General features: G+C 43.4%; 1 protein-coding gene across 1 annotated transcript in view; it reads left to right on the top strand.

The window, feature by feature from the left end:
* The window catches only part of LOC147097361 (tyrosine-protein kinase CSK-like), a 58,870-nt gene extending 39,996 nt beyond the window's left edge, over positions 1–18,874 (top strand). The window contains exons 6-11 of the mRNA XM_085972275.1: positions 752–851; positions 3,077–3,167; positions 6,269–6,342; positions 8,323–8,518; positions 9,539–9,625; positions 18,046–18,874. Coding sequence (XP_085828401.1) covers positions 752–851; positions 3,077–3,167; positions 6,269–6,342; positions 8,323–8,518; positions 9,539–9,625; positions 18,046–18,228 — 731 coding nt within the window. The 3' untranslated portion in view covers positions 18,229–18,874. The remainder of the gene's footprint in view (positions 1–751; positions 852–3,076; positions 3,168–6,268; positions 6,343–8,322; positions 8,519–9,538; positions 9,626–18,045) is intronic.
* The last annotated feature ends 371 nt before the right edge of the window (positions 18,875–19,245 follow it).

The following is a 19,245-nucleotide window of genomic DNA, read 5'->3' as shown; positions in this document are numbered from 1 at the left end:
TTTCATTGAGGGTGATCAGATGGAGAGTACCCTCACTTTCCTGACTTTCCTTCCTTCCATTCAAATGGAAAGCTGTTTGCATAGCGAATGTAGAAAGAACTTGTATGTATTGCTTTTCATGATCTCGGGCATCCCAATTAAGTAGTTTAATGTAGGGAGAATGCAGCAGCCTACTTTTGCACATCAAGGTCCCAGAAACACCAATGAAATAATGACCAGATAATATGTTTGGTGGTGGTTGAGGGATAAATGTCGGCCTGAACATCGGAAGAACTCCCCCACTCTTCAGATATCATCATGCGATCTTTTGCGTCCACCTGAAAGGGTTTAACAGCTCAACTGAACGACGGCACCTCTTGACAGTGCAGCACTGCATCACTACTGCACTGGGAGTGTCGGCCTAATTATATGCTCAAGTCTCTGGAGTGGAGCTTGAACCCCCCCCCCCCCCCCCCCCCCCCCGACCAGCTGACTCGGAGGCATGTCTGAGCTGAGGTGGGATCAACATTGCCTTTTTTTTAAAAATAGTCCCAAATTCCACAAGAATGTACTGGTGTCCTGCAGTGGTTTGCCAGACTTTATTATCTGTCCCGATTTCTCCTTCCTGTCTTATTTCATTCAGCCTTGGTGTTATGAGGATTGACCATTTTCCATGGTTTCTTAAAAAAAAATCAACTTGCTCTGCATATTCTCAAGTTCTATGTTGTATGTAATGCACCTCCCTTGACTCAATCATTTTGTTTTTCTGCAGATGTGGTGTTGGGTGAATATAGAGACAACAAAGTAGCAGTCAAATGTATTAAACATGATGCAACCGCACAAGCGTTCATTGCTGAAGCATCTGTAATGACGTAAGTTTAACTCTTAATCCTGTACGGTCTTGTTTCATCCAATGGCATTACCATTGCCGAATCCCCCACCATTGACCAGAAACGTAACTGGACCAGCCACACAAATACTGTGGCAACAAGAGCAGGTCAGAGGCTGGGTATTCTGCGGCGAGTGTCTCATCTCCTGACTCCCCAAAGCCTTTTCACCATCTACAAGGCACAAGTCAGGAGTGTGATGGAATTCTCTCTACTTGCCTGGATGAGTGCAGCTCCAACAACACTCAAGCTCGACTCCATCCAGGACAAAGTAGCCCGCTTGATTGGCACCCCATCCACCACCTTAAACATTCACTCCCTCCACCACCGGCGTACCGTGGCTGCAGTGTGTACCATCTACAAGATGCACTGCAGCAACTCGCCAAGGCTTCTTCAGCAGCACCTCCCAAACCCGCGACCTCATCCACCTAGAAGGACAAGGGCAGCAGGCGCATGGGAACACCACCACCTCCAAGTCACATACCATCCTGACTTGGAAATATATCGGCCATTCCTTCGTCGCTGGGTCAAAATCCTGGAACTCCCTACCTAGCAGCACTGTGGGAGCACCTTCACCACACGGACTGCAGCGGTTCAAGAAGGCGGCTCACCACCACCTTCTCGAGGGCAACTAGGGATGGGCAATAAATGCTGGCCTTGCCAGCGACACCTACATCCAATAAAATGAATTTTTTTTTAAAACAGCTTTTTGAAATGGTTCTTCATAGTTTCACACATTAAGGTCCCATTGGTTTCTTCATTTGAGTACAGGTAGATTTTAGTCTGGAGTCCTGTCAGATATTTTCACTAAGATGTCCTAAATGTTGAGCAATCCAGTAGCGATGTACAGAAACTGCAACAAACATTTCAGCTTGCATCATTGTGTGGGGAAAGGGGGGTAAATTCTGCCTTACATGGCTGGCTGCCTTTAACAAGCTCCACATCCTTTTTCACTCTTTACCTCTGCCAGTTCACTCTGTCCACTTAGTTCAACATTCACAAATTATTCTGTAACATTTATTTCCAAGAAACTTCATGTAGAAATCTCTCTGATATAAGGTTATTGCACAAGTGACAAAATTAAAGCAAAGTATCAATATATTCTATGCCAGACACACTCAGTAGGGGTGGAACAAAATCTTGAGCACTAACTGCTTAATATGCACCCTGACACATGTGCATATCCTAGTTTTTATTTCCTACATTGCAATCTTGTTTTCCTGTGCATGGCAGTGTAGTAATGGAATTGGCTGAGCGAATCGGAGGTTTAGAGTTCAGGTTAACATAGAAACATAGAAGATAGGAGCAGGAGTAGGCCATTCGGCCCCTCAAGCCTGCTCCGCCATTTAATGAGATCATGGCTGATCATCCAAATTCAGTACCCTGTCCCTGCTTTCTCCCCATATCCCTTGATCCCTTTAGCCTTAAGAAATATATCTAACTCCTTCCTGAATATATTTAATGAATTGGCCTCAACTGCCTTCTGTGGTAGAGAATTCCACAGGTTCACCACTCTCTGGGTGAAGAAATTCCTCCTCATCTCTGTCCTAAATGGCTTACCCCTTATCTTTAGACTGTGACTCCTGGTTCTGGACTCCCCCGCCATTGGGAACAGCCTTCCTGCATCTAGTCTGTCTAGTCCTGTTAGAATTTTATAAGTTTCAATGAGATCCCCTCTCATTCTTCTAAACTCCAGTGAATATTGTACCATGGCAAGTTCTAAAAATTAATTCAACAACGCTAGCAATTTGTGGGCTAACACCAGAAAAAAACACCCCAGCATGGACGCTGCTGGATTTTTGTAAAGATCCAGCAGGTTCGCCAGTGTCCTTCAGGGATGGGAACCTGCCCACCCCCTACCCGGTCGGCCCTACACGTGATTCCAGTCCCACACTACGTAGTTGACTCTTAATTGACCTCTGGGCTACTGGGTCACTTCAATCAGTTGCAAAGACCATTGCTGTAGAACACCCAGTACCACAACACTCAGGGCAGCAAGGGTGGCCAATAAATGTGGCCTTTTCAGCATTGCCCACATCACGAGAACAAACCAATAAAATCAAAGTGGCAGCTGAAATGCCAAAGTTTGTGGTGTTCAACAATGCAATATTTGTAAAAGAATAAATAAATCTTCTCTGGTGTCACCTGAACTTTATTGGCTTTTGGTACCAGGCCAAACAGCGACCTAACAAATTTTCTTTGTATTACAGGCAACTCCGTCACAATAACTTAGTTCAACTTTTGGGTGTCATTGTAGAAGAAAGCGGCTCACTATACATTGTAACAGAATACATGGCAAAAGTAAGTATTTAATTTACTGGTATTTGTACGATGGCTGACACTGATCAGGAGTTGCTAGTGCATGGGAGGGTCCTTTTTTTATTTTGTAATCTTAGAATGGTACAGTACTGTAAGTTATACCTTGCCACCTTCAAGGCTTTGTGCGTCTTCACACCATGAATTTCTATGTCATACCATTTGTGAGGATGTGGAGTTCACTTCCCGGGTTAGTGCCTGTGCTGCTGCTGCTTCTTAGGCAGTCCCTCGGAACCGAGGATGACTTGCTTCCACACTAAAAATGAGTTCTCAGGTGATGGTTTTATTCCTGTTCCTGGCTGGGGTGGAGATCGCCTTTACAGAAGGTAAGTACTGTAGAAAATATAGGGACAGTGTGATCTCCTGGACGAGTTTCGATCGCCTAGATGGGTCGGAGAGGAATTTCCCAGATTTTTTTCTCCCAAATTGGCCATTGGGTTTTTTATCTGGTTTTTCGCCTCTCCCGGGAGATCACATGGGTTCGGGTGGATGGAGAGTGATAGAAGATTTGAGGTTAGGATCAGATCAGCCATGATCTTATTGAATGGTGGAGCAGGCTCGAGGGGCCGATTGGCCTACTCCTACTCCTATTTCTTATGTTCTTATGTAATGCAGGACCTACAGTCTCTGTCACAGGTGGGGCAGACGGTGGTGGGAGGGTGGGATGCTCGGGTTGACGTGCGCTCCTTCTGCTGTTTTGCTTGCTCCCGGCAAAGAGACTCAAGGTGTTCGGCGCCTTCCCGGATGCTTCTCCTCCACTTTGTGCGGTCTTGGGCCAGGGATTCCCAGGTGTCGGTGGGGATGTTGCACTTTTTCCAAGGAGGCTTTGAGGGTGTCCTTGAAGCGTTTCCTCTGCCCACCTGAGGCTCTCTTGCCGTGTCGGAGCTCCAAGTAGAGCGCTTGTTTTGGGAGTCTCATATCGGGCATGCGGACGATGTGGCCCATCCATCGGAGCTGATCGAGCGTGGTCAAAGCTTTCAGGGTTAATGTCTGTGATCGAGACTATATCAACATTCAAGATTAGATTGGATAGGTGGGTGAAGGAAAATGGGGTTGAAAGGTTGTGGGAACAGGCTGGGTAAAAGTGATTAGAATTATTTTCTTGTGTGGCTGGTAAAGGCCGATGCGCACAGTTTGGCCTAATGCCCTGTTTCCATGTTGTAATTTCTACGTATTTCTATATTTAACTCCGTTTTTAAAAAACTCTTAGTAGGAAAAAGTAATCTGGATGTGACGGGGTTTTTAGAACTTGCGCAATACTACTCTGTAGCAAAGGTCCCAATGACACTTATCATTAACAAATGTATTTGGGCTGGATGTACAGTGGCGTGATTGCTTGTTGAAATGGGAGTCTATTATACAGAAGTTGTAGTTTCCTCTTTCCCTTTTCACTCTCCCCTTAAAAATATATATGTATTTTACTTACTAAATTTCAGTCCTTTTGCCCAACAACTATGTATTTTGGGTGTTAGGTCTTTACACTTCGGTGAGCAAAACGAAACTTTAAATTTTGTTTAGATTGGTTGGTTGCGTCCAATGTTCCCGTTAAGCTGTGCGGCGCGCCAGCGGTCTGGAGGTCCTGCACAGGCCGCTTGCCGGCTTTACAATGGAGGGGGGGAAACCGCTCGCGTGGAAATTTAAATGGGCCGCGCAGCCCCCCAAAAATAGAGGGAGCATTGGTTGTGTCCCTGACCCAATTTGTCAAGAAATTTTCAGAATTAGTTCAAAGGATATATATTTATAGAGGTTCTGCTTTTTGAAGAGTGTAGGAATATCTTATGACGCAATGTCAAAATACTGTCTGCTTTTGGGGACACAATTTTTAATGGTTAACCTTTTGTCTTGATGGTACTTTTTGTAGCTGGTTAGTAATACAATTGATTTTTCAATTGAAGAAACTATTCCTTAGTACTGGTACAATTAATGTGGATCTGCCACCAAATACCTGCCAATTTTAAAATTGCAAACAAATACACTGAAACAACTTGGGTTTTAACCAAAGTAAAGCTTTTACTCTTTGACTCAAGTTTTTTTTAAGCTATGTTTTTCTGCAGTTCTTGGTGTTTTATTTTTTTTAGTCTTGGGTGAATATACAAAGTTACCTACAGGAAACTTTCGTTTAAGCTCTATCTACCGGCAAAATTCAGGAGCCGTTTCCGCTAAGTTTTTTTTTACTGCTCGTTGCTTTTTTTTCCCCAGTCAGGCTCTGCAAGGTCTAGCTGAAGCTGTTGCTCAGCTACAGAGACGCTTTTAAGCTGCGGCCGACTGTTTTGAAGCTGCAACAGGGTTTGTTGATTCACACGGAGTTCAAAAGCTCCGTATGTTTTAACATTCGCGCTGGTTTCTACGGCAGTTTTGATCTAACGGCACCAGCTCGGTCCCGTCAGTGCCGGATACCAGAAAGTTTCCTGTAATAGGTGGAAATTTTGATATAAAAGAAATGGGAAATTCTAGAAATACACAGCATCCGCAGAAAGGGAAAGGCAGTCTCTCTCTCTCTCTCTCTCTCTCTCTCTCTCTCTCTCTCTCTCTCTCTCTGTCTCTCTTTTCCCCGCCCCCCCCTCTCTCTTCCCCGCCTTCCCTGCCCCCCCCCCCCCTCTCTGTGTAACTTGTGTGCTCTTTGGGTGAGCTGTTAAACTGCCTGTCCAGTAGACATATCTGACCCTGAGTGAGAGATCACGCTGTTTTCCTGATGTCCTTTCTAACATTAACTGGTCCTTTATTTAATTGCTCCTTGTGTCGACCTTGCTGTACGTAAAATGGCTGCCACACTTGCCTACTAAACAGTGACCAAAGTTCAAAACCATTGGTGGCGAAGTGCTTTAGAATGTCCTAAGAATATGAAAGGGCACTACATAAATGCTAAGTATTTCTTTAACTCGTTTAACCAGTATCATCTACAGATCGACCATCTCATAGCTGTTTGTGGATTAGAATGTTTGCCTACATAATGGTCACTGCACCTTAAAATAAACCCTTCCATGTGAAGTGCTTGGGTATGTTCTGAATAAAAGGCACGCGTATATAACTGCAAAAGTTACTTTAAATAACAAAGTGATGAGAATGAAACTTCTGCTCATTACCAGGGCAGTTTGGTGGATTACCTGCGATCAAGAGGAAGATCTGTCCTCGGCGGCGATTGTTTACTAAAGTTTTCCATGTGAGTATTCTAACAAAGCGATGCCATGCTTCACCATCTGCATGCAACTTTGGAATAAAAGCAGATGATTATGGAAAAGTACGACGGGTCAGGCCGCATCTGGAAAGGGGAAATGGAGCCGAATGTTTGGGGACTTTGCATCATAGTTGATGGGTGGCGCCCCTCAAGTAATAAGCTGTCCTATTTTTTTCCCCCATATTTTCTGTTTGATTTCCAGCCTTTGCAATTTTTTGTTAGGTGTAACTTTATTTATCCATTGCTGCTGTGAACATCAAGGTATGTCCAGTCTGCAAAATGCTTTTTTTTGTATCCTGGGATCTTTAATCAGATCAGTTATTTTTCTTAAATAACAACAGAAAATGCTGGAAAAACTCAGCAGGCCAGGCAACATCCGTGGAAAGAGAAATAAAGTCAACGTTTCCGGTCGAAACCCTTCGTCAGGACTGAAGAAACGCAGGCCCTGTGTTTCTTCAGTCCTGCCGAAGGGTTTCGACCTGAAACGTTGACTCTATTTCTCTCTCCACGGATGTTGCCTGGCCTGCTGAGTTTTTCCAGCATTTTCTGTTGTTTCGGATTTCCAGCATCCACAGTATTTTGCTATCGTACCAGTTTTTTTTGTTTCCTTTTGGTGCCTTCTTGCTGTTGGTTGACGGTCTGGTTATGGGGGCAGGCTGGTGATTGTTTTTAGGCCAATGTCAATGCCTAACCAGCTGGTGCGATTTATTACAGCGTCTTGCCCTTTTCTTGTCTTTTTCCTTCCCTCATTTGGTCTTTTGTTTTGATAATTGGATGACCTACAGATGGAGCCACAGAATTGAGGTTAGCGTTTATAACTTGTATAAATGCTAAGCACTTTGTTTTGGATGGCAATGGTTTTCTGTGTTGTGAATCCCCTGTAAATATTGACACCCTATCGTAACTTTCAATAGATGACATTAACGAACAAAAGGAAACTACTATCATTGCAGAAACTTTTTCGCGCGTGCGTGCGTGTATAGGTTAACACAAAGAAATCCTTGTAGAGCCACCAGGAATTTCCTTCCCAATCTCATAACTGTCTTTCGGATGAACGTTAAACCGAGGCCCCGTCTGCTCTCTCAGGTGGACGTAATAGATCCCATGACGCTATTTCGAAGAAGAGCAGGGGAGTTACCCCGGTGTCCTTGGGGCCAATATTTATCCCTCAATCAACATCACTAAAAAAAAAAAAAGAGACTTGGATCATTATCACATTGCTGTTTGTGGGAGCTTGCTGTGCGCAAATTGGCTGCTGCATTTCCTACATTACAACAGTGACTACACTTTAAAAAGTACTTCATTGGCTGGCTGTAAAGATCTTTGGGACATCCTGAGGTTGTGAAAGGTGCTATATAAATGCAAGTCTTTCATAGAATCAAATGACCCTTGGTTGAAAACTTGCTAATATTAATGTGGAAATTTGTTTTGTAAGTGCAGTGGATATAGTGCAAATGAGATGCTTGTACGTGAATGTAAAGTGAATAAACAAGGTACAGGAAACTTAGTGCTATCCGGAGGTTGAACGTCCGGCAGCTTCGATCTAACGGCAGAAATCAGCAGCCGTTTTGGTTAGGTTTTTTTTCTTCTAGCATTCTTTTCACAGGCAGGCTCTGGAAAGCGTCTTTGTAGCTTAGCAACAGCTTCAGAGACGCTTCCAAGCCACGGGCCGAGTGTTGACAAGCTGTTGCTAAGCAACAGTCTTTGTTGTCAGATACGGAGATGAAAAGCTCCTATCTGATAACATTGATGCTGGTCTATCCGGAAGTTTTGAGGCAACGGCAGCAGCTCGGTCCCGTGGGTGCCGGATAGCGCAAAGTTTCCTGTAGTTTGTTTTCCACCGCAAATTAATTTCTTAAGACTTAATGTCATCCAAGCTTTTTACTGTCTTTTTAAAAAAAAAAAAAATCTGCCTGTAGCAGTGCCTTGTTAAATGATATGTTGAAATGTTTCCCTTTTTTCCAGTGATGTCTGTGAAGCAATGGAATATCTGGAGACAAATAATTTTGTACATAGAGATTTAGCTGCTCGGAATGTCCTGGTCTCTGAGGATAACATAGCTAAAGTTAGTGATTTTGGTCTTACAAAAGAAGCTTCTTCGACGCAAGACACTGGGAAACTCCCAGTGAAATGGACTGCACCTGAAGCTCTTAAAGAAAAGGTAAAAACGCACTGGGTTATAGGTGTAACATTTTATCTTGCACTTTGTTGACCCATATCCTGGTGTTATTTAGATGTCTTATAAAGAAATTAAACTCTTTCCCCTTCCCGCCTCCCCCCCCCCCCCCCCCTCTCAAAAAAGGGATTGATGAGGTTGCGCAGAATTTGTCGCAGTGCCTGGGAACTGGTTTCAATTCCTGACAATATGGGGGAAGGACTTTTTTTTTACCCCCCCCCTCCCCAGTTTTTTATTTCTAAGAAATAATATGGTTGTTTAGCCATGCAATGCATTGGTGCACTAAGGGATGCTGGTTCAGTGCCATGAGTGTGCGATGGGCATGGACAACTCAAACTGAAACTACCATTGGCAAGTTGAAGTGGTAATATGTCCTTCCTCACCCCCATCTCCCAAAATAAGAAAGTGTAGCTTTCAGTTATGTCATCTGAGATAATAGTCCTTTGTGAAGCCTTTATCTGTGGTCCCTTGCTGGTATTTATGCGGTTCAACATTAGAAAGTTGTGGTTATTTGTAATTCCCCCTACAAGATATAATTGATGCCATGCGTTCTTGGTGCTTAAACCCGATACCCATGTCTGTCAGAGTCATCGGATACTGTAGCTGCCCCTAAAAACTACCGTTTCAATTCAGATAAAATGCCAGAGGATACAACACGCCATTTCTGACTGTGGAACTGTCTCCGAGACAATGCTCACCTGAAACTCTGCCCCGATATGCAGAGGTTCATGTGCGGAGTTAGCCGTCTCTTATTGCACTGAGGTTCATAGTTGGACCATGAGAAAACCCCAACATGCCTGTTGGCACTCCAGTGCAGTGTTTCCAAGCCTCCCAGCAAGGACCAGTGCTGGACTCGTGAAGCATCTGTCTTCTGTTCAAGTTGTCTAGTGGTACTTCCTTGTGTATATTGGGCAGCTTGACACAGAAGTTCACATAACACACACAAGCAATGACAGACTACAGAATAATTGGGAAGAATAGTAACAGTTCTTTATTTTATTCTAGAACTTTTCCACTAAATCAGATGTTTGGAGTTTTGGGATTCTTCTATGGGAAATTTACTCTTTTGGGCGAGTGCCTTATCCCAGAATGGTAGGTAAAAATATAACTTCTTATTTTCACACTTAGTTAAAACTAAAGCTGCGTGTGTGCGGAGTGTATGCTGACGTGCTTGTATCACAATTTAAGTCTTAAAAGCGGACTTCTGGAAGGAACAGAGCAAGTAGATGTTTAGAGGGTTTATAAAGCTATAAGCACAGCAGGTGATCTAATTCATTCACCAGAAGTAATGTAATCATTCCTCATTTATTTGTGACGTTCCCTTGGCACTAAGTTTTTCCCGGACACAGCTAAATGCATCAAAGTAAAAAGGCAAAGTATTAATTTGTTTGAAACAACATGGATTTATATAGGATCCAGAAATCCTGCTGGGAGACTAAAATACAATTATTTTTGTTATGCCTGTTGATTTATTCTGGCTGTGCTCAACGATTCTGTCTATTTGATTGATCAGATCCTATTCTACAGAAGGCCGTAGCCAGTGTTGCAATAACATAGCAACAGCTGAAATGTGCCTTCAGTCTTGCACTCATTTGCTGGGTGTCTGGCATGTTGTCTTAATGTAATTTGAGCCAGCCGAGGTTCATTCAGACCAACATTTAAATTTTTAAAAATTGGTTTCATAGCACTGGGAGCCTAACTTAAGAAGCTCTTATCATTGTTCTGCTTGAGCTGCACTTCTGCTTGTGTTTTATTCATGTAATATTACATTATTCATGTTGGTGGAAAGTGAATGACTGACTGAGCGGTGGTAGTGGTTATGCCCAACAAACATACCAGACCTTGATGAACAGGTCAAAATGCAATGTATGATGCCACTTCGCTGCAATACCTACAAGTGGTTGCATCCCCCATGGTCCTTTAGTCATCTATAAATAAGAAATAAATGTGCACTTAATCTTCAATGGCTGTACTTTAAATGTTCCTATTACAAGGGAGAATGAACTGTTTCTGAATGTTAATCCAATAAGCAGGGGTGGAGAGAACTGAGGGTGGATTTGCTCAGTAATTGTAGTGTGAAAAATAGACGAGTATAAAAAACATTTTCCCTGCTTTATCCCTGCAGCTACGTTTTCATTCAAATGGTAGAAAATGTACTCTCCGATTATGCAACATTAACTCTCTACTTCTGTAATAAAACATTCATTGCGTTTATACTGGAGCTTGCTGTAAAATTGGCAGCCTTGCATAGGATAGCTTGTAAGGCAAAATGCCTTTTCCTGTGGTGCAGCAGGATTGCTGTTTCAGGCTGAGGCACATTTTTAAGCCAGTGTCCCGAGGAGCTTTACTCTTTATATCTATTCATGCTGTAATCTGGGTGTGTTACCATTCCAGACACTCCGTGTCAACATCAAAGTTTCCCATTGCTAGCATCCCTCACCTTAAGTAACCGTGATATTAGTTAAAATTATTTGGAAAAAATCTGCACCCTGCCTCTTGATATAAAGGTAAGTATAAACGTACTGCTCCCAAACTAACTTGTCATCGAATCAATTTCACTTTATTTTAAACATATTAAGTGACCCCCCCCCCCCCCCACCTCTCGTCAAACACAATGGTAACTCGGGCACTTGCAGACTCCCTTCGGATTACATTTGTGCCTCTGCGGAAATATCAGCTTTATCAATGCATTGAACTGGACAAACAGGAAAAACGCAGTTGCGCACGGAATTTTCTTGATTCCCTTTGTGAAAGTGGCATGCTCATGTGTTCTTTCTCGTGGCGCTTTGACTGCCTTTTAAACCCCACTGCTTGCACAGTTGACAGCCTATTGGCAGGAGTATGGTTAGCATGTTTGCATTTCTGGCTTGTGTAGGGATGCAGGGAGGATGTTTCCCCTGGGTGGGGGGGGGGTGGCGTTAATCTAGAACGAGGTGGGTCTCAGGATACGGGGTAGGGCATTTAGGACTGATGAGAAATTTCTTCACCCAGAAGGTGGTGAACCTGTGGAATTCTCTACCACAGAAGGCTGTGGAGGCCAAGTCACTGAATATATTTAAGAAGGAGATAGATAGATTTCTAGACACAAAAGGCATCAAGGGGTATGGGGAGAGAGCAGGAATATGGTATTGAGATAGAGGATCAGCCATGATCATATTGAATGGCGGAGCAGGCTCGAAGGGCCGAATGGCCTACTCCTGCTCCTGTTTTTCTATGTGTAGTACTCTGCTGCTCAGTCACGTCGGTATGCTATTTGACTGTGGGGGGGGGGATATTGCTGCTGGGTGTGGTCCTGTGCTCACCCAATATCCACACAGGTGTATTTTCCAACAGGTGATGCTGCTTTTGTATCCCATTCACTGCATTTGGGGCCACTTGTGACACCCTAACCACTGTCCCAGTTGAGATTAGCTAACTTAGAGACTTGAACCTGCTTGCCTGCATGGTGTTCAGTACCACATCAAGCCGTGCTTTCACTCAGTAAGCCATCGGGGAGTTGGGATGTGAAAATTAATGTATTGCACAGAGGCAGCATCATCATGAGCATCCTGGCAAAAATGTCTTCACATTTGTGTTGGGGAAAATTTAACTTTCTACCTCTAACAGAGAATGTTCATTGAGTTTGCACTGAAACTTAAAAAGCACTTGTAAAATTGGCAGAATTTGTACTTATGCACTTGATAGTAAATGGAAGATTGACTTCAATTAAAAATATATACAGGTTGACTATCCCTTATCCGAAAACCTTGGGACCAGCTATGTTTCGGTTTTCGGAACTTTTTGGATTTCAGAAGGTATTATTTCAGACTGGGAAACTCTGAACATTAAATTAATTTGGTAATTAGTATTTGTATTTAATATAAATTTTAACAGTTCAGGCTACCTCTTGCGACTGTTCCGTGTCTCATTCCCCTTCCTGCTTCTCTGTGCTGCCGCTCCCAGTCTGTTTACAGCTCCCCCTGCTCCGTATCTGAATTCTTTGACTTAGCGGGGGTCTGGGGCTCGACTGCCGCCGCCAGTTGTGGGAAAGCCGGATATCGGCTGACTCCTACGCTAAGCTGGCCCGCAAATCAGGTCAGAAAAGCATCGGCCGCGTCGGGTCATATTTGGTGCCACTCGGGTTATGTCGTGCGCACGACTTACGCTCCACAGAAAAACTTTCGGTTTTCAGAGGTTTTCGGTTTTCAGAAGTGCGGATAAAGGATAGTCTACCTGTAATGCATTACACGGTATCTGAAATATGGGCCCAGATTTTGTGGTGGTAATGATTGTAAACTGTTAGTGTCATTACCCCTCTGAAACTGACCGTAACTTCAGGATTTAGCTCATGCACAGATAAACGCGGAAATCCCGAAGTTGCGGTCACTTATTCCCTGCTCTGCCACAGGCTCGCTGTGGAACTCCCCAGAGCTGGCAATTAGTGAAATCACTTGAACTGACGAAAACTTGAGCTTTTCTGCTCTAATAGCGCTGGTAAACTCTGCATTAAGCCTTGTTGAATAGGTGTAACTGGGGTTTTAATGGTGTATTGACTGCTGAACAACTGTTCTGGCCCTGAAAAACACAAATTTTATATTTGTAGAATATCAAATTTTTCCATTATGATAAATTACTAAATTTAAAAAAAATTAATAATTTTTAAAGTTTGTTCGATATTTCAGCTACCATAACCCCATGTGTATGTCCCAATCTTTATTTCGCTCTGCTATATTTAAAAAAAAATTTTTTTTTAAATTAATTGAATCAGTGCTTCTTATTTCCTGGTTTGCTATCTGAGAATTCTTCAATATGATTGGCTGCTCAGACAGCTTGATGACAACACTGCTGCTCTCTGCTGGGGGATCTTTTTACAGCGCTACAATCAGTTTAACGCCGAAAGATCAAGTTTTCGTCACTGGGACGGCGGGATCTTTGTGGCCAGCTTTCTTTGAGGTCAGCGGTGAGCGCCATCGCTTCGCCATTGACTGCAGATTCCGGGCCATGGTGTTCAACTCTGTACATGCATAAAGCTGTGTCTTTACATATCGTTTCCTTCTCAGTAAAACTTGTTACTTTCTCAAATGTACAGATGTGAACAGATCACACACATACTTTTGGCGATTTGTATTGGGATTTTTTTTTTTGGCAAGTCCATTAAACACAGACTTAGAGGAAGTTAAGTCCAGGGAGAGTTCTTTTTAATTGTATTCCTTCATTTTATACTTGGAAAACGATTGGCATATCAAAATCTGGTTTCACATGTGATCAACTTTCTTGTGAGTAGAGGGCCTTTATCCCGTCTCTTGCCCTGGCAATAGATTGGGAGAAGGGGAAGTGCAACGAGACCTGGGTGTTCTTGTGCACCAGTCGCTGAAAGTAAGCATGCAGGTGCAGCAGACGGTTAAGAAGGCAAATGGCATGTTGGCCTTCGTAGCGAGAGGGTTTGAGTACAGGAACAAGGATGTCTTGCTGCAGTTGTACAGGGTCTTGGTGAGACCACACCTTGAGTATTGTGTGCAGTTTTGGTCGCCTTATCGGAGGAAGGATGTTCTTGCCATGGAAGGAGTTCAGCAAAGATTCACCAGGCTGATACCTGGGATGGCAGGAATGACGTACGAGGAGAGATTGGGTCGATTGGGCTTGTACTTGTTGGAGTTTAGAAGAATGAGAGGGGATCTCATTGAAACTTATAAAATTCTGACAGGACTGGACAGACTAGATGCAGGAAGGATGTTCCTGATGGCGGGGGAGTCCAGAACCAGGCGTCACAGTCTAAGGATAAGGGGTAGGCCATTTAGGACTGAGATGAGGAGGAATTTCTTCACCCAGAGAGTGGTGAACCTATGGAATTCTCTACCACAAAAGGCAGTTGAGGCCAATTCATTAAATATATTCAAGAAGGAGTTAGATATATTTCTTAAGGCTAAAGGGCTATGGGGAGAAGGCAGGGACAGGGTACTGAATTTGGATGATCAGCCATGATCTCATTGAATGGCGGAGCAGGCTCGAGGGGCCGAATGGCCTACTCCTGCTCCTATCTTCTATGTTTCTATGTGCCAATTGTAGTTCTTCCTTGCCTGCTCGGCTTCTCCGTGATGTCACTGATGGGGAGCGTCCCGGACTGCCTGCGTTGGAAACAATGCGGGGGGGTGGGGCAAGGTTCTCTCAAAATTGAGCTGTGTAAGAGCGAATGAACTTGTATTTATATAGTGCCTTATCGCTCATGACCTCGGGACCAAAGGGCAATCAATCAGTTACTTTTTGAAGTATGGCCAGGTCAACTGAAGGGCAAGACCGTGGTTTCAGACCTTCAAATGTGAGGTGAGAGATGCTCATACGTCATGGTTCTCTGTTGGAGTGCCGATCGACTCTGCCAGCAATTTAAAAAAAGGTGTAAATTTATTCTGGGAGGTTTGTTGTGGTCCATTGCTACTTCCCATGTTTTGAGTTATTGTTTCACATTTCCCGCTTCAGGTTTCCCTGCAGCATGTACCATTCTTTCAGTGACCTGCCCCCCCCCCCCCCCCCAGGACACTCATGCTACTCTCGCGTGGCACCTCCTAAAATTGTGCTGCAAAAAAATTGACGCATTATGTGCATAAACTCCAATCCCATAATAAAGTAGAGTACCACCCTCTATTGGGGGAAAATTGTAGTGCACAGCAAGTATCTTTGTGCAGGTTTAATTGTGGAGCAGTGCAAAAACCGTGCCCAAATTGAAGTTGTGATGACTCTGCTCATTGCACAGTTTAATATATCACAACTGTCTGTAGATTGTGCAGTCCATAGGTGACTATAATCTATGGACATTGTAGTCATTACTGGTCCATGGTCTGTTACTCCATCAATATAATAAATGATAAATAAAATGTTACCGAATTTTTGTGGGCGAGGGGTGTGAAACGGCTGTGGAAGAGGGGACTTTGAGCATCTGATCTAATTTCCTGGACTGAATGTAGTTCAGTGACTTGCGTGCCTCCTAATTACTGTGTCTTTCCCTCATTCCTCCTCTCATGTTCCATAGGATGATTTCCTGAAAAAAGACTAGAAAATAGATCTTTTATTGCAGTGTGCACATGGTTCAGATTCCTTATTGTGCAGTTCCATGATGCTGATGATTTGCATGAGACCTAAATAAGCGTTGTGCAAAACTATTCCAAGCTAGTAATTTGACCCATTTAAATCTTGTATCTGTGCGCTTCCTGTCAACTTTTTTCATCAGAATTTCTCGTGCAAACTGCCTACGTAAACGTATCACACTGTAATGACACCCTGTCCCCAGTGGAGGTGCTGCAGCCCCACTGTTGACCAGAGGATTTATTTAAGGCATGGCAAGTTTGCGCAGGCAGTTTCCGTTAAAGTATTGGCGTAGGAATTTATGATGGAAATACTTTAAAATGCAGGCTGAATTACGCAATAAAGTTTCCGCCTTGGGCACAATCGACGAAATGGGCAAAAAATTGCACCCAAAATTGCAGTTTTGAAAAGTGTAATTTTTTTTCTCGTGTTTCCGTTCAAGCTCATTTGCATATCACCGAATGCCGAATCTGCCGTGAACCAGTGCAATCGGACAGCGTTTTAAAACAATTTATTTTAAAAATCTGCTTTAAAAAAATATTTGTGCAGTTTGATTAATACAGTTGAAAATGGGTTTAATCAGAAAAAAATGAGCATTTTTAATCGGTCATCCAAGTAACCCAATTTTAAATAACTGAAAATGACTATAAAAATATTCAGAACCATTTGCTAATTATATTGGAGTACAGGAGTCAGTTTTTTGTAAATTTAAAAAAAAAAAAATTATTTTCAGCTTTTAAAATGTACCTTTTAGTGTTCTAACGTCCAAAAGAACCAGCTTCATTTTTGGAGCCGCCTCGAAGGCCTGCAAACGAGCGCGATTAGCAGAAACTTCCCAACGGTGATGAATTCACCCTGGGGACGTGGCCAGTTTTGTGGACTGGGCCTGCTTCTAGCTCTTTTTTAAACTAACGCACAAAATCGCGGAAACTTGATTTGCGCTGAACGTAACTTGTGCTTAAAATTCCACGACCTTTTGCGCCGGTTGTACCAATTGCGGCGGTAAAACCAGCGCAACCAAGCGGAAACTCCAGGCCTTTTTTGAGCTTCTGGTCCTATTATTGCCTGCCCTCTAACCCCACCTCACAAAGGCTACAATTCATCTCAACTTCCTAAAGTAGATTACATTTTTGAAAACTAAATTTGGAACAGACTTTCAAGATAGTTTTCTAACTGTTAAGCCCAAACTCTTGAGGGAGCAACCTTTAGTGTGCAATATCACAGGGCATGAGGAATTACTATATCAAAAAAAAAAGTGGTGAATAAGACCAGCTCATTTCTGAATTGAGAAATAATGTGTAGAGTTGGATTGCTTTTCTTCCCACATTTTATTTGTGCTTTGCGTTTTATAGAAACATAGATAGGAGCAGGAGCAGGCCATTTGGCCCCTCGAGCCTGCTCCGCCATTCAATGCGATCATGGCTGATCATCCAAATTCAGTACCCTGTCCCTGCCTTCTCCCCATATCCCTTGATCCCTTTAGCCTTAAGGAATATATCTAACTCCTTCTTGAATATATTTAATGAATTGGCCTCTACTGCCTTCTGTGGTAGAGAATTCCACAGGTTCACCACACTCTGGGTGAAGAAATTCCTCCTCATCTCAGTCCTAAATGGCCTACCCCTTATCCTTAGACTGTGACCCCTGGTTCTGGACTCCCCGACCATCGGGAACATCCTTCCTGCATCTAGTCCTGTTAGAATTTTATAAGTTTCAATGAGATCCCCTCTCATTCTTCTAAACTCCAGCGAGTACAAGCCCAATCGACCCAATCTCTCCTCATACGTCATTCCTGCCATCCCAGGTATCAGTCTGGTGAATCTTTGCTGCACTCCTTCCATGGCAAGAACATTCTTCCTCAGATAAGGCGACCAAAACTGCGCACACTACTCCAGGTGTGGTCTCACCAAGGCCCTGTACAACTGCAGCAAGACATCCTTGTTCCTGTACTCGAACCCTCTCGCTACGAAGGCCAACATACCATTTGCCGCCTGCTGCACCTGCATGCTTACCTTCAGCGACTGGTGCACAAGGACGCCCAGGTCTCGGTGCACTTCTCCTTCTCCCAATCTATTGCCATTCAGATAATCTGCCGCCTTGTTTTTGACACCAAAGTGGATAACCTCGCATTTATCCACGTTATATTGCATCTGCCCAATCACCCAACCTGTCCAAATCATACTGGAGTTTCTCGGCATCCTCCTCACAGCACACATGCCCACCCAGCTTTGTGTCGTCTGCAAACTCCTTTCAGGCCATGGTAGGAATTAGAACGCATGCTCACAAAGCTAGTTCGTTGTGTGACTGTTGGTAGCTGATCACAGAACAGTATTTGAAATCCCGAGTATCGATTACCTGTCCTTCATTTAAGCAACAGCACCTGCCACTGGGGCCACCTCCGCATTGAGACGGGAAAAAAAATGAATAATTATTTTTTCCTTTTTAAATGCCCTCAGCCTCTGAAAGACGTGGTTCCTCGTGTCGAGAAGGGATACAAAATGGATCCGCCCGACGGCTGTCCGCCTGCTGTTTACGAGTTGATGAAACTGTGCTGGGAACTTGACCCTGGTCGAAGACCTACTTTCCAGCAGTTGAGAGAGAAGTTACAGGAAACCAGAACAAGAGAACTGCACCTGTGACACCAGAATGCCATGGAACTTCTTTTTTTTAAAAAAAAACAAAAACTGCTCAACATTAAACCAAGAGTGCTGAGACTTTTACAAGGCAATCGTCTTTCAAAAAAAAATGAACTCTGCATATCATGGCCTTGTGTTTCATTCCCCCCCTGCCCCCCCCCCTCCCTCCCCAGTTATGTGTACTGCGACACAGTATCCCTCTATTCCCATTAAAGAAGCATGCTAAAACACCTTTGTCAAGTCCTTCAGTCCTTGTGGTATTTGTTTTGTGCCAAGTGCCTCCAGCCACAAAGACGGTGCTTATTTGCTTATCTGTACTCTGCAACATGTTTGTTTCTACCAAAATGCGATTCACAATGGGGTTTGGTGACAAAAACTGTTTCTCTTAACCAGCATAACACAGTTTTGTGTTTTTTGCTTTCACGTCTAAATCCGCTTAGCCAGATTTTTTTTAATACTTAAATTGTAGGTTTTTTTATAAAATAAAAATGGGTTTTCAGTAATGTTCTGTAATGTTCCACTGATTTGACATAAACTCATTGCATGTAGTGTGGGAGGCATTTCTGTCGGTGCGTTACATTCATTTTACCTGCCAAGGATGAGATTAAAATAATGAAATAAACCATTCCATGTGACCAGTTCTAAATGGCTTACGTTTTTGATTGAGATTTTTTGGAACGTGGAAAAATAAATTGTGCTGCTGTCTGTCTTATTTCCCTCATAGCCTCCCTGGACGCCAACCGAGAGGACAGCAATGGTTTCGTTGGACACCACCGTGCTCTGCTGATGTCTCTCTGCTCACAGCTGTAGCAGGTGCTCAAGCATAACCAGAGGTGGAATTATTGCCACGTAGAGAGCTTTATGCCGGCCTTAGTTGTCTGTAGATGGCAAAAATATAGACCTCTCTGATGAGATATACTCTCTGCACACCTGTAGCTAAGAGAGGCTGTGATGTTCGTGGCTGATGAGGTACATTCACAACTTGAAATGTGTGAAATAAAAGTAGTAAATTCTGGAAAA

Source organism: Somniosus microcephalus, chromosome 32 (assembly GCF_052327205.1).
Source record: "Somniosus microcephalus isolate GS21.2 chromosome 32, FLI_Smic_1.0, whole genome shotgun sequence".
Taxonomy (NCBI): domain Eukaryota; kingdom Metazoa; phylum Chordata; class Chondrichthyes; order Squaliformes; family Somniosidae; genus Somniosus; species Somniosus microcephalus.
The sequence above is the reverse complement of the archived record's forward strand: the minus strand, read 5'-3'. Positions and strand labels throughout refer to the sequence as shown.